The 12,165-nt window shown below is 41.1% G+C and overlaps 1 protein-coding gene across 4 annotated transcripts in view; it reads left to right on the forward strand.

Annotated features, from left to right (window-relative positions):
* The window catches only part of LOC119954987 (small integral membrane protein 29-like), a 126,723-nt gene extending 116,243 nt beyond the window's left edge, over positions 1-10,480 (forward strand). For 3 of the 4 annotated variants that reach the window (XR_005458354.1, XR_005458353.1, XR_005458355.1), the window contains exons 4-7: positions 689-794; positions 5,242-5,351; positions 5,510-5,594; positions 9,333-10,480. Coding sequence is in view for 1 of the 4 variants with exons in the window: in XM_038780761.1 (XP_038636689.1) it covers positions 689-794; positions 5,242-5,325 (190 nt within the window). In the remaining 3 variants the exon portion in view is untranslated. The remainder of the gene's footprint in view (positions 1-688; positions 795-5,241; positions 5,352-5,509; positions 5,595-9,332) is intronic. The other variant, XM_038780761.1, reaches the window with a different exon arrangement.
* Positions 10,481-12,165: the final 1,685 nt, after the last annotated feature.

The raw sequence follows: 12,165 nt of genomic DNA on the forward strand, positions 1-12,165 counted from the left end.
GATGAATACCCCCAAGTCCCTTAATGGTTGAAAATAACTTGTGCAAAGATATCAGATGCAGTGTTACCAAGAGGAAGAACAAACTTACATTTGTATAGTGCCTCATCACATCATCAAGATGTCAAATGTTATTTTACAGCCAGTGGATTACTTCTAAAGTGCAATCACCATTGTTATGTAGGCAAGCCTGGTAGCTCATGAATAATGCTCAAATATTCTGCATTTGGTGTTATTGACACAAGAATGCGAACTGACCTTGTTAGCCCTCCCTCTTTCTTTAAACGTTTCCATGAACAAAGCCTTTCGAAATCAGCAGAGAAATTTACTCTGATTAGCATGTATTTTCTTTGTTTGGATCTTAAAATACCATCTAATTAAATAATTGATTTAATTACAACAGGTAAAATACGTGCCATATAAAACTATTGGGGAATGAAAAGGTTAACATCTATTCCTCATCTATCATTTGAATGTGCACAGGAGCCAAATATTTTGACTGTTGTAACAGGGTGTGTCCTACGGTGAAGGTAACATGAAAGAATTAATGATCCAAGGTTCAGTAGTCTTGTCCAAGAGGGCTATAATAATGGTAGGCTATATATTTATTGTATGTTTTCTTAGGTAAGTTTTTTGCTTCAGTAGTTGAAGATAAATCCCTCTTTAAAAAAGCCTTTTCTTTGTTTCAAAGGTTAGAAAAACTACGCAACAAACTGGTGCCAATTTACTCGTATGACCCCAGTGAGGATCGTAATGATGTAGAAGAAGAATCTTTAGATACTAATGGAGGAGTAAAAGTAAGTAAGGCCTGTTGGGAGTGTATATTTTATATGCAGAATCTGTTACCAAGCTGAGGAGACCAAAACTGTCAGAACCAAAAAAAGAATTAAAATTAATTCCTTTTCCTATAGGGCCAGAGAGCAAAAGCAACATCAAATACAGGATAAAACCCAGACTCAATTTCCAATTTCTGATATTAGCTGATCTCAGCCAAGGGAGCCATTATAGTGCGAGAGTTGGACAGATGCCCTCTGAACAAGGAGAGGGAAAAGCCAGTCAGATTCTTGTTTCTGATTGCTATCTAGCAGTTCACAATGGAAAGTGTGCAGTATGTACTTTTGGACTAGGATAGATTGGACTTAGCTTTGATCCCCTCCAAGACTGCATAGCCTGTCAGCACTTGGTGTTTTGGCTCCCACATTAGAAGTAGTCTAATACAACCTGATACCAGAGGACGGTTATTGCATATGGAACTATACTAGAAAGAGTTAACGTCTTCAGGAGAGAAGGTGGGGGGGGGGGGGGGGGGGGGGGGGGGGGAGAACTGGCTAAAACACACCAGTATCAGAAAGCATATCCCATCTTACTGTAGTTTGCTCTTTACAAGGTTCGCAAATAAAACTTATTGAAGATTTTGACATTCTATCACTTACAGTGATAGAATGTTGGAGGACAGAGAGAAATCATTTATTTTGTAAAGTCCATACTAATGATTTTCTCCGTGAGTCACCAAATCTATTCTTGCTCTTCTGCTCTGCAATGTTCTCTTTTTGAGGTTTTCTCCTTCACAGAATCCTCTTGAAAGTCTAATGCCAAAGCAAAATGTGTTAATTTATTTTTTAAATTTAAGAGTACCCAATTATTTTTTATTTCCAATGAAGGGACAATTTAGTTTGGCCAAGTCACATCTTTGGGTTTGTGGAAGTGATACACACTCAGACAACGGGGATAATGTGCAACCTCGACATGGACTGGGATCCCGGGCCAGGATCAAACCCGGGTCCTTGGCGTCGTGAGGCAGCAGTGCTAACTACTGAGCCACCGTGCTGCCCTTAATGCCCAAGCAAAATACTGAAAATGTGGAAACCTGAAATAGAAGCAGAAAATATTGGAAACTTTAAGCAGGTCCAGCAGCATCTGTGGAGATAGAAACAGAGTTAATGTTTCCAGTTGACAATCTTTCACCAAAAATGGGAAAAGTTATAAATATATTGGCCTTTATGCAGGTGAAAGCAGACACAAGTGAAAAACAAGAGTTAGACAGAAACATATGGGATGGTAGCTGTTCCGAGTCGCATTCTTTCATTGCCTCACTTCTATGCACTTCCTATCAGGGATCTAGAAACTCAGGTTCTGATTTGTTTTCTTCCCCTTACCTAGAAAATTTCAAAAGCTTTGATTTTCTCATGATTAACTTCGAGACATTTTCAATGCAACCTTTCGGCTTGACATATTTCCCCAGTGTATCTATCATTATGACATATTGGAGTCGGGTAGAAAGATTGCATACCTCGCCTCCAACTCCAACGTGCAGTATTTATGCCAGACTGTCCTTGATATCCTAGTCAATAGGGCAGTATGGTGGCATAGTTGTTAACACTGCTATCTCACAGTGCCAGGACGGTTCAATTCCAGCCTTGGGTGACTGTCTGTGTTGAGATTGCACTTTCTCCCCTTGTCTGCGTGTGTTTTCTCCGGTTTCTTCCCACTGTCCAAAGTGCAGTTTAGGTGGATTGGCCATGCTAAATTGCTCCTTAGTTACCGCAGATATGCAGGTTAGTTGGGGTTATGGGGTTGCGAGGATAGGGCAGGGGATGGGCTTAGATAGTGTGTGGTTTCAGAGGGTCGGTGCCAATTCGATGGGCCAAATGGCTTACTTCTGCAATCTATGGTTCTAATATATGCTTTAACTATGTAATCTGTGCTAGTTAAATGGAATAGGGATTAGTCTAGCAGTGAATGTCCTCCATAAGACCCTGTCCTTTTATGATTGAAACTTTATTGTATTATTTTTGTCCCCTTTTAACTTCTTTTTTTAAATATAAATTTAGAGTAGCCAATTATTTTTCTTTTCCAATTAAAGGGCAATTTAGCATGGCCAATCCACCTAACTAGGACATCTTTGGATTATGGGGGTGAAATCCACGCAGACACCGGGAGAATGTGCAAACTCCACACGGACAGTGACCCAGGGCCGGGTTTCGAACCCGGGTCCTCAGCGCCGCAGTCCCAGTGCTAATCACTGCACCAGTCCCCTTTTAACTTCGATAGTCTTCCGGTGGCTTACGCTGTTCTTGAGACAAACGCGTGACCAGATCCTAGTCGCCCTCTACTAACTGTTGTAAAATGTTATGAGGAAATGTGGTGGCTCTCCTAGTTTCCACTCTGTGGGAAACTTTCTAGTCTCTGCTTGCTGGCGCCTTATCACATCATTTTGTAGATTAGAAACAACATATAAGGAATTATGCTTAAATAACCATGTCCCATCCACTCCCTGGCTCTATGCCACTGACATGCTTTAAATTGAACTATGCCCAAATTTGTCTATATACATACAAGTTGCTATTTGGCCCAACCAGTCCTTGTCAGTGTTTACCCTCCATATGAGCAAATAGTTCTAATCACATTTGCCCATCCTGTTCCCATATCCCATCACCTCTTTTCCTTCAACCAACTATTCAATCTAATCTTGAATGTTGACATAGTTTCTGCCTCAACTGCTGACCCTACAAGTCCATTCCACCAGCTCAACGTTCAGTGTCAGAAGTTTCTCCTGCCCTTTGTTCCAAATCTCTTCCATTTAATCTTGGATCTGTCGCCCCTCATTCTTAACTCCTCAACTACTGGAAACAATCTGTCTGGCAGCATCTGTGGAGCAAGAAAAACAGTGTTCACATTCAGATCTGTGACCTTTAGTCAGAACTGAGTTTTTCCAAGTCTTTCTTAGTACTGTCTTGTGCGGGTCCACCATTTTAAAATATACAATACAATTTAGGCATACTTAATTTCCGTCCCGTTTTAACATGCAACAATGCAGGGATGTCTATGTTCCGGTTGGCGTTTTAGTGCTTCAATTTGTCTTTGCTTGTTAACGACTATCACTAAAACAGATTGTCGGGTCATTATCATATTGCTGTCTGCATGGGAGTTTGATGTGCGAACAACATTTCCTATATTGCAACAATAGCTTCACCTCAAAAATATTTCATCACCTGCAAACCATGCTGGTTTGCCCTGAGTTTGTGAAAGGCAATATATAAATTTGAGTTTTTTTCTTTCTTCATGTAAACTCTCTTTGCCTTCCATTCTGGATCTGTCACTGTTGCGTGTCATTCCTACTTGCCGCATCAAGTGTCAGTCCCTGCATTCCATTATTTTCTCTTTTTGGAAAATGGATGTACTTGGAGAATAATAGATATGGATAAGTTATTATAAAGTGAAATTATAATCTTTATTCGTGTCACAAGTAGGTTTACGTTAACACTGCAATGAAGTGACTGTAAAAATTCCCTAGTCGCCACATTCCGGCGCCTGTTCGGGTGCACAGAGGGAGAATTCAGAATGTCCAATTCACCTGACAAGCACGTCTTTAGGGACTTGTGGGAGGAAACCGGAGCACCCGGAGAAAACCCACGCAGTCACGGGGAGAACGTGCAGACTCCGCACAGACAGTGACCCAAGCCGGGATCGAACCTGGGACCCTGGTGCTGTGAAGCAACAGTGCTGACCACTGTGCTACCATTCTGCCCAAGGCGTTTATTGCCATTGTATAAGTTTTAACATAATGGAACAGCCTTCAAATATTTCATATCTTTTCATAGAATTTACAGTGCAGAAGGAGGCCATTCAACTCATCGAGTCTGCACTGGCTCTTGGAAAGAGCACCCTACCCAAGTCCATACCTCCACCCTTATCCCCATAACCCAGAAACCCCACCTAACACTAAGGGCAATTTGGACCCTACGGGCAATTTAGCATGGCCAATCCACCTAACCTGCACATCTTTGGATTGTGGGAGGAAACCGGAGCACCCGGAGGAAACCCATGCGCACACTGAGAGAACGTGCAGACTCCACACAGGCAGTGACCCAAGCCGGGATTTGAACCTGGGACCCTGGAACTGTGAAGCATTTGTGCTAACCACTATGCTACCGTGCTGCCCGTAATTATTGAATATACTGTCTCTTAATGCAGGAAATATTGACTTACCTCACCTAGCCAACACAACAGTTAATTACTAGCTAATATGTTACTTATTCATGAAATGCTTTAGAACTATGTAAGTTTTTATCCGAATAATTTTGAAATTTTCTGCATCAACACTATTTATGTTTTGGATCACCAGAACTGTTCATCTTTGGGGTCTTTCTTTACCAAACCATTTCATGTTAACACTGACAATTTTGGAAAACAATTTTCAATCCTGTCTGTCAGCTTTATTTCATTTTTAAATGTCTATTTTAGGATAGTCATGAATCTGCAGATGAGAAAGCAAGCACACAGAACGGTAACCATGTCTCCATTGCTGATACTGACAATGTGCTTTGAACCAAATCTTGCCAACCAAGATGCAGGTGAATAAAGGTTTCCAAAATTTCTACTCTAAAAGAATCTATAAGGATAGAAAAAAGTTTATATCAATACTAACCTGTAAAGATACTTGAAAATCCTGTGCTTGTTACTGCAATGTCTACAGTTGTTAAATTATTGAATATACTGTCTCTTAATGCAGGAAATATTGACTTACCTCTCCTAGCCAAGCAATTCCAATGCATCTATGACACTGGCATCTTCTGACAATGCGGAAAATTATTCAGGTATCCACAAAAAACAACAAATCTGACCTGTCGATTCACCACTTTATCATCCCCTCCTGATAAGCATATTAATGGAGGAGTTCTTATCAGTGTCTTTACGCCACACCTACTCACCAATGACTTGCTTATCGACGTTCATTTGGATTCTACAAGAATATCTTGGCTCCAAGCCTATTCATGGAGCTAGAGAGGAGATTGGAGGAAATGGGGATAGGAGGGAGGACAATGGGCAGCACAGAAAGTGAGGGGAATTATATGGAAGGGAAGATGGTAGAAGTAGAGAATTGGTGGGTGATGGGAAGATAGGAGAAGGGCTCAGAAGAGAGAAGGAGAAAGAATTGAGAGAATGAGAAGTTGTGGGAGAGGACGTAGAAGAGGAAAAGGGAAAGAGCTAATGTAGGAGGGATAGAATAAATTGAGGGAGTGGGAGAAGGAGGGATAGGAGGGAGCAAGGAAGAAAAGATGCTTGTTGAGGGAAGGAATGGGTGGTAGAAGGGAGAAGGAAATGTGAGGAGGGTGAAGGGGTGATGGGCAGAGGAATGGAGGGGCAAAAGGGGTAGAGATATGGGAGAGATTTGGGCACTGGAGGAGGGTAAGCTTTGAATGGTAAGGCAAAAGAGGAAGAGAAAGAAGAGAGGAGTGTAGGTGAGACTAGGGTAAAGAATGAAGTGGAGGAGAGGGAAAAATAGCACAGTGCGGCCATGAACCATGACCAGTAGGGCAGACAGGGGAGCAAAATTGCTTGGTCAGGAATGTGGAAAGTAAGGGAAAGGCTGGTTCAAGATTTGAAAAACGTAGCTTGGGAAGGGATCTCTTGCAAAATCCTGCTACGTTGAGTGGGGTGGTTGAAACAACCAACATCTTGAAGTTGAGTTCTGGAATGGGAAGGTAGAGAAAAGGCTGATTGGATATGGAAGGCAATGCCTAGTGTAGAGGCGACATAAACTAACAGAAGCTCAGTTGAGATGGGCTCGAAAAGACCAAGAAATGCTAAACTGGGGGAAAATCTAACTAATATTGTCAAACTGCTCTTCTGGTAGACTGTTGTCTAAAGTGCAGGGGAGGCATCAATGGAAGTTTATAATGGCACCTGAGCTAAGATACTGCTAGGGTGACATGCCCGTACAGTGTGACTGTTAATGGTTAAATTGCAGCTGTTGGGTTTCTGATGGAAGCACATAACAATGATTGGCTTCAGTTTGTGCATGCTGTCTCAGCAAACCTTTGGAAAAGAAGTGAGAAGTTTGCACATTGATGAAGAGGCATGTAGGCGGCACGGTGGTTAGCATGCTGCCTCACGATTCCAGGGACCTGGGTTTAATTCCGGCCTCGGATGACTGTCTGTGAGGAGTTTGCACTTTCTTCCCGTGTCTGTGTGGGTTTCCTCCAGGTGCTCCGGTTTCCTCCCAAAGTGGTTAGGTGGATTGGCCATGATAGATTGCCCTATAGTGTCCAAAAGATTTGCAACACAAAGTAACATGATAACTGAAAAACTGATGATTTGCAATAAGCACTGTTGAATCCAAAATGTTGACTTAAAAATTTTCCCTAAAAATAACATGACAGGAAACTGGGGTTACTGGGATACAGGGATAGGGTAGAGGTGTGGGCTTTGCAAGGGCCGGTGAATACTCGATGGGCCGAATGGCTTCCTTCTGCACTGTAAATTCTATGACTTTGGATTGAGGCTAGAAACTGTTGGGGGAGGTAGAATTTGGCAGGGTAGTGTGAGCAAAGTTTAACACAACATTTAAGTTAAAGAACAGTGATTGAATGATTTGACTGGCATATGGAACACTAGTTTAAAGTGGAGTTTGTTTCTTCTTTTTGTGGTAGGGATGGACAGCATAATAAAAGTCATTTTTACCTTGATGCACATCATGCTGGAATAATAGCATTGGTGCAAAGCCACATAGCAGCGAATCTTGGAAGTGGCAGCAAAAGTTTAGTAACATAGGTCAATTGACGGTTTGGAGTCCGATTTAATTTAATGAGCCCCATTCCACTGTGACAGTGACTACACCTCAGAAATACTTCATTGGCTGTAAAGCGTTTGAGACATATTTAGGTTCTATATAAATGCTATTTATTTCTTTGTTTCTTTCATTTGACTTTAAGAGCTACAGTTATAATATCGTAAGAATGTTGTGATCATTCAGCATTTTTGATAGATAATCTGCAATCCAGTACCAGGAAGTAAATGTACAGACCACAGCAGGTGATTTTTCTACTGTTATACCTGTGGGGTTTGTTACTGCATTATAGTTGCTTTACTATCTTTGCCAGCACCCTCTTTCGTAAGGTCCCACCATGGCTTAGTTGGTGATTACAGCTAGAATAGGATGATATCTTTAACATTGGCTGTACTGTGAACGCATTTAAAAGATTTTTGTATCTGGTTGTTGTCAAATGGCCTTTGCTGGATAGTACACATGAATGAACATCTTGGGAGAACAGGGTTGGGCATCTCATTATCTAGGATAATGCATGAGATTAACTGCAATATGAAGTTAGAACCTTCAAAAGTCATCCCTTTCAGCAAAAGAAGGCACACAACTTAAACAAAAAATTTTCGTGGAGTTTTTTGTTGCAGGATTGTCTCGATTTAGGAAATTTTAGGGTTGATGATCCCAGAATCCAATATTTTGGTGCTCTCCTTCAGTAACAAAATGTTGTCTAACAAAACCCAATGTGTTGAAACATATTGAGGGGACTTGATAGGTGGTTACTGGGACGATGTTTCCCCTCGTGGGGTAGACTAGAACTAAGGCTTACGGTTTCAAAAAAGGATCCATTTAAGATGGAGATAAGGAAATTGTTTTTTCTCTGCGGGTGGTCAGTCTGTGGCATTCTCTTCCCCAGAAAGCAGAGGAGCTGGGTCACTGGATTGATTCAGTCCTGAATTAGATAGATTTTTTGACAGACAAAGGGAATCAAGGATTAAGGAGGACACAGGAAAGTGGAGTTGTGACCACAATTGGATCAACCATGATCTTATCGAATGGCAGAGCAGGCTCGAAGGTACAAATGGCCTACTCCTCCTAAGTCTTATGCTCCTACGTGTGATTTGAACGATAAAGAAATGTTTTAAAGGATATGGTTGTTTTAAGGATATGCTAACATGACTGAATTAGAGCTAGATTAATAACAAAAATAAGTCCGTTCTTTTGAAATTGTACATCATGGGTTCATCGTCTGGCCATAAGCGGTTGTTATGGTGTTTGATAAGATTATTAGATTCTATATGTTCTACATATTGCATTATATTACATACCACATGACACATCCAAAGTAAAAATGCTTTTAAATTTAAAATAAAAGTAAATTATGACTCAGCAACGAGTAACTGAGCCACACATTCAAGCTGCTATCAGTAATGAATAACCTCGCTTCAGCTGGGGGGAGCAGGGAATGGCTTCATCACTGTGCTAGGCAGTGAAAACTCAGCTGGAGATCCTACTCCCTCATCCTTATCCAGCTGCCCCTGATGGCCACCACCTCCCTCTGGGTGTCTTTAAGTGTAGTGTGGATGTCAGGAAAAATCAGAATTGGCCCTCATGAGTTATGCCTCTTTGTGCCCAAATTCTTTGACAACAAACATTTGCGCATGAATAACAATCACTTTGTATTGCACTGGAATCTGACTGTCAGCCATGCAACCACTTCTTAATTTAAATTGTATTCACCTACAATTGAAAGGCCTTTATTTCCGTGTGTGATATTTATCTTATTCCACAGGTGCACTAAATGGTGTTTGAACATTGAGAGCATGTGGACTTTATCGATGCTGTCGCTACATAGGCAAATCAGAGATTCCTCATGGTAGAACTGAACAGCGAAAAGAATCACTATTTTTACAATGTTTTTTGAATTAAAATTGTCAGGTTGTGGCACTGTATTTGTTGCAAAGCTGGATCTTTCAACTATATATTTGTGTATGAAATTGAGTCCATGTGAAATGAAGAAATGGAGTTTAATTATATTAGATTTTGTTTGTTTTCTTTTGTTACTTGTGTTTGAATATGTATACATTATGTTTACTTCAGAAAGAGTTTGTGGCAGTGTTTTGGTGAAACGTTCTCTAGATCAAGTGGAGTGTTGAGTGACATTTCCTGAAGCCACATGGGCACATTTACCTTGAATGATGTTCCCATTGATTTGCATATATCCGAAGCTGCCAATACCAACAAACTTTGGTGTTCAGATGAAGGATTTTTTCGTCAGTATAATTCTAAATCGACATGTCTCTGAAATTGAAAGAAGGTAAACTAATGAGCAAGAAATATGAGTGCAAATAGGAACAGAATTGTTTTGTGAAACAGATTGTCATAACTTCAGGGCCAATTGTCATAGTTAGCATAGGCCATTTATCACATATCTAAATTCTTTCAAAAAGTCCTTTGCCCCCTCTATCAAGGTGCATGTATTGCAAATTCTAAAAGAACATAGCTGCAATGTTCTTCTGTTAAATCTCTCTAATGAAAGCCACAAGTGCAGTAAAACTCATACCACTCCAGTTTTGAATTGGTGAACCTTTGATCATATATTCATAATCTAACTAAACTTGCCTTTGTGCAGAAAAAAAATAGATTTTGCATGCCTCAGTGTGGTCTAATTTGCATGGGAATAGAAAGTGTTCTGAAGGTCACATAAATATGATAAAAAGACCAAGATGGAACATGTTATTGGATCATAATAAATGCTTTCTGACCAATTATAGTAATATAAACAAAAATACGTTGGATGCAGGATGGTGCTTGGGGTGTTCAATTACACTTTGTAGCTATTATTTGTTAAACTTAATAATTATGCAGCTCCTGGGTTGTATCACTTTTATTACCACATTGAATGTAATTGAACGCATTAAACATCACTTTTAAGTCACCTTTTGTGGTTTTATGTCAATACCTACCAATGGATCAAAACAGAAATTGATATTTTGGAGGTCATTTTCACCATTTGAGTTGTAAACCCGTTTTGAGGGACTGAATGGCCACTCCTGTTACTATCTTCCTGGTTTTTTGATCTTGACCAAGATTAGCAGTAGCACATTGCAGTTAGTTTCTGATCCCCACCTAGATTAGTAAAGGCAGTACTCCTGCTAACTATCCATTGGTTTCCACTGAAAATTCAGCAAAGTTTCAGTAGAATTCAGCCCCGAAGGGCTGGTTTAGCACAGCGCTAAAGAGCTGGCTTTTAAAGCAGACCAAAGCAGGCCAGCAGCAAGGTTCAATTCCCGTACCAGCCTCCCCGAACAGGCGCCAAAATGTGGCGACTAGGGGCTTTTCACAGTAACTTCATTTGAAGCCTACTTGTGACAATAAGCGATTTTCATTTCATTCATGGGCGAGTTTCTCCCTTGGCTGATTCTGAGACTAGGTTCCGATGCTAAAATCGCTGCAGGTGCCATGCTGATTGACGCCAAATCATAATTCTCCATCACCTTGACAAGCCCATCAGTGCGGCCCGGAACACACGTCTGCTCAGGCCGGAGGGTGGGAGGGGAGGAGTGGAGGGGGTGTGACCAGGAAGTTGTCGGTGTGGACGGGCACGGACACCATTGCCGCACCCAGCAAGGTAGCCCACTGTGAATTTAGGACCACGGGTTGTACAGGTGTCTCCCCAGGGCACCCCCCTAGGTGACCTCTAGCCCTAGCTACCCATCAGCAGTATGGGCGCACTCCAACACAACCAATGCCAATCTTGTTGGCTGGAATGAGTGTATGGGGATTGTAATGTGTATGTGCGACTGCACCTTGTCAGCCTCCCGCGTGTCAATCACAGACCTGGTGAATCCTGCACCGTTTCTCATTGAAATCGATTGTGTTCCACATTTCGCCGGTGCTAGCCGCTCTACAGTTGCTGAATTGATCCAGGTTCGGCGCCAGTTTTTCTGTCATAAAAATCCACGAATTCTGCGTCAGCGGCAACACAACAGCATCTCAGAAACGGAGAATCCTGTCCTATGTGTTTGAATTTGGAGGTGATACTCTCATAATCAAATTGTCTTTGTACACTCACTGTTATGGCCACCTTCACTACATTCTGGAGGCTATCCAATGACCTCAGAACATTCCATAAGACTCAAAGAAATTCAACCTGACATTCAACACAAATATAGAATATGCTATCCATCTATAAGGAATTCCATATGAATTGCAAGGCTCGCAGATTGGCCAGCAGTGGAAGATTTTCACTTTTATGTCTGCATTGGCAATAAAAATCACAATAAATATGTGACATGAGTATGAGTCAGTGCTTTCAAGAGAAGGAGAACATTGAAGCTGTGTGGGTTACAGGGAGTATTTTTGTTTAATTATCAGGTGGGTGATTTGTGAGCAACATTTCAAAAGGTCTATCGTCATCTTGGTATTTCTAATACTGCTTGCATTACTCAGTTCCACACACAGCTATTTCAAAGATATGAACTCACAAGGTTGTAATCACTGAAAGTGGGAAGAAGAAGATCTAAGCACAAAGATCTTAAAGGATATATCCAGGTAATTATTCAACTCAGCAGGTTTACGAGTTTGCATTTATCATCTTTGCTTCAACTCAGAATTAGGGGCAG

Source organism: Scyliorhinus canicula, chromosome 20, assembly GCF_902713615.1.
Source record: "Scyliorhinus canicula chromosome 20, sScyCan1.1, whole genome shotgun sequence".
Classification (NCBI taxonomy): Eukaryota; Metazoa; Chordata; class Chondrichthyes; order Carcharhiniformes; family Scyliorhinidae; genus Scyliorhinus; species Scyliorhinus canicula.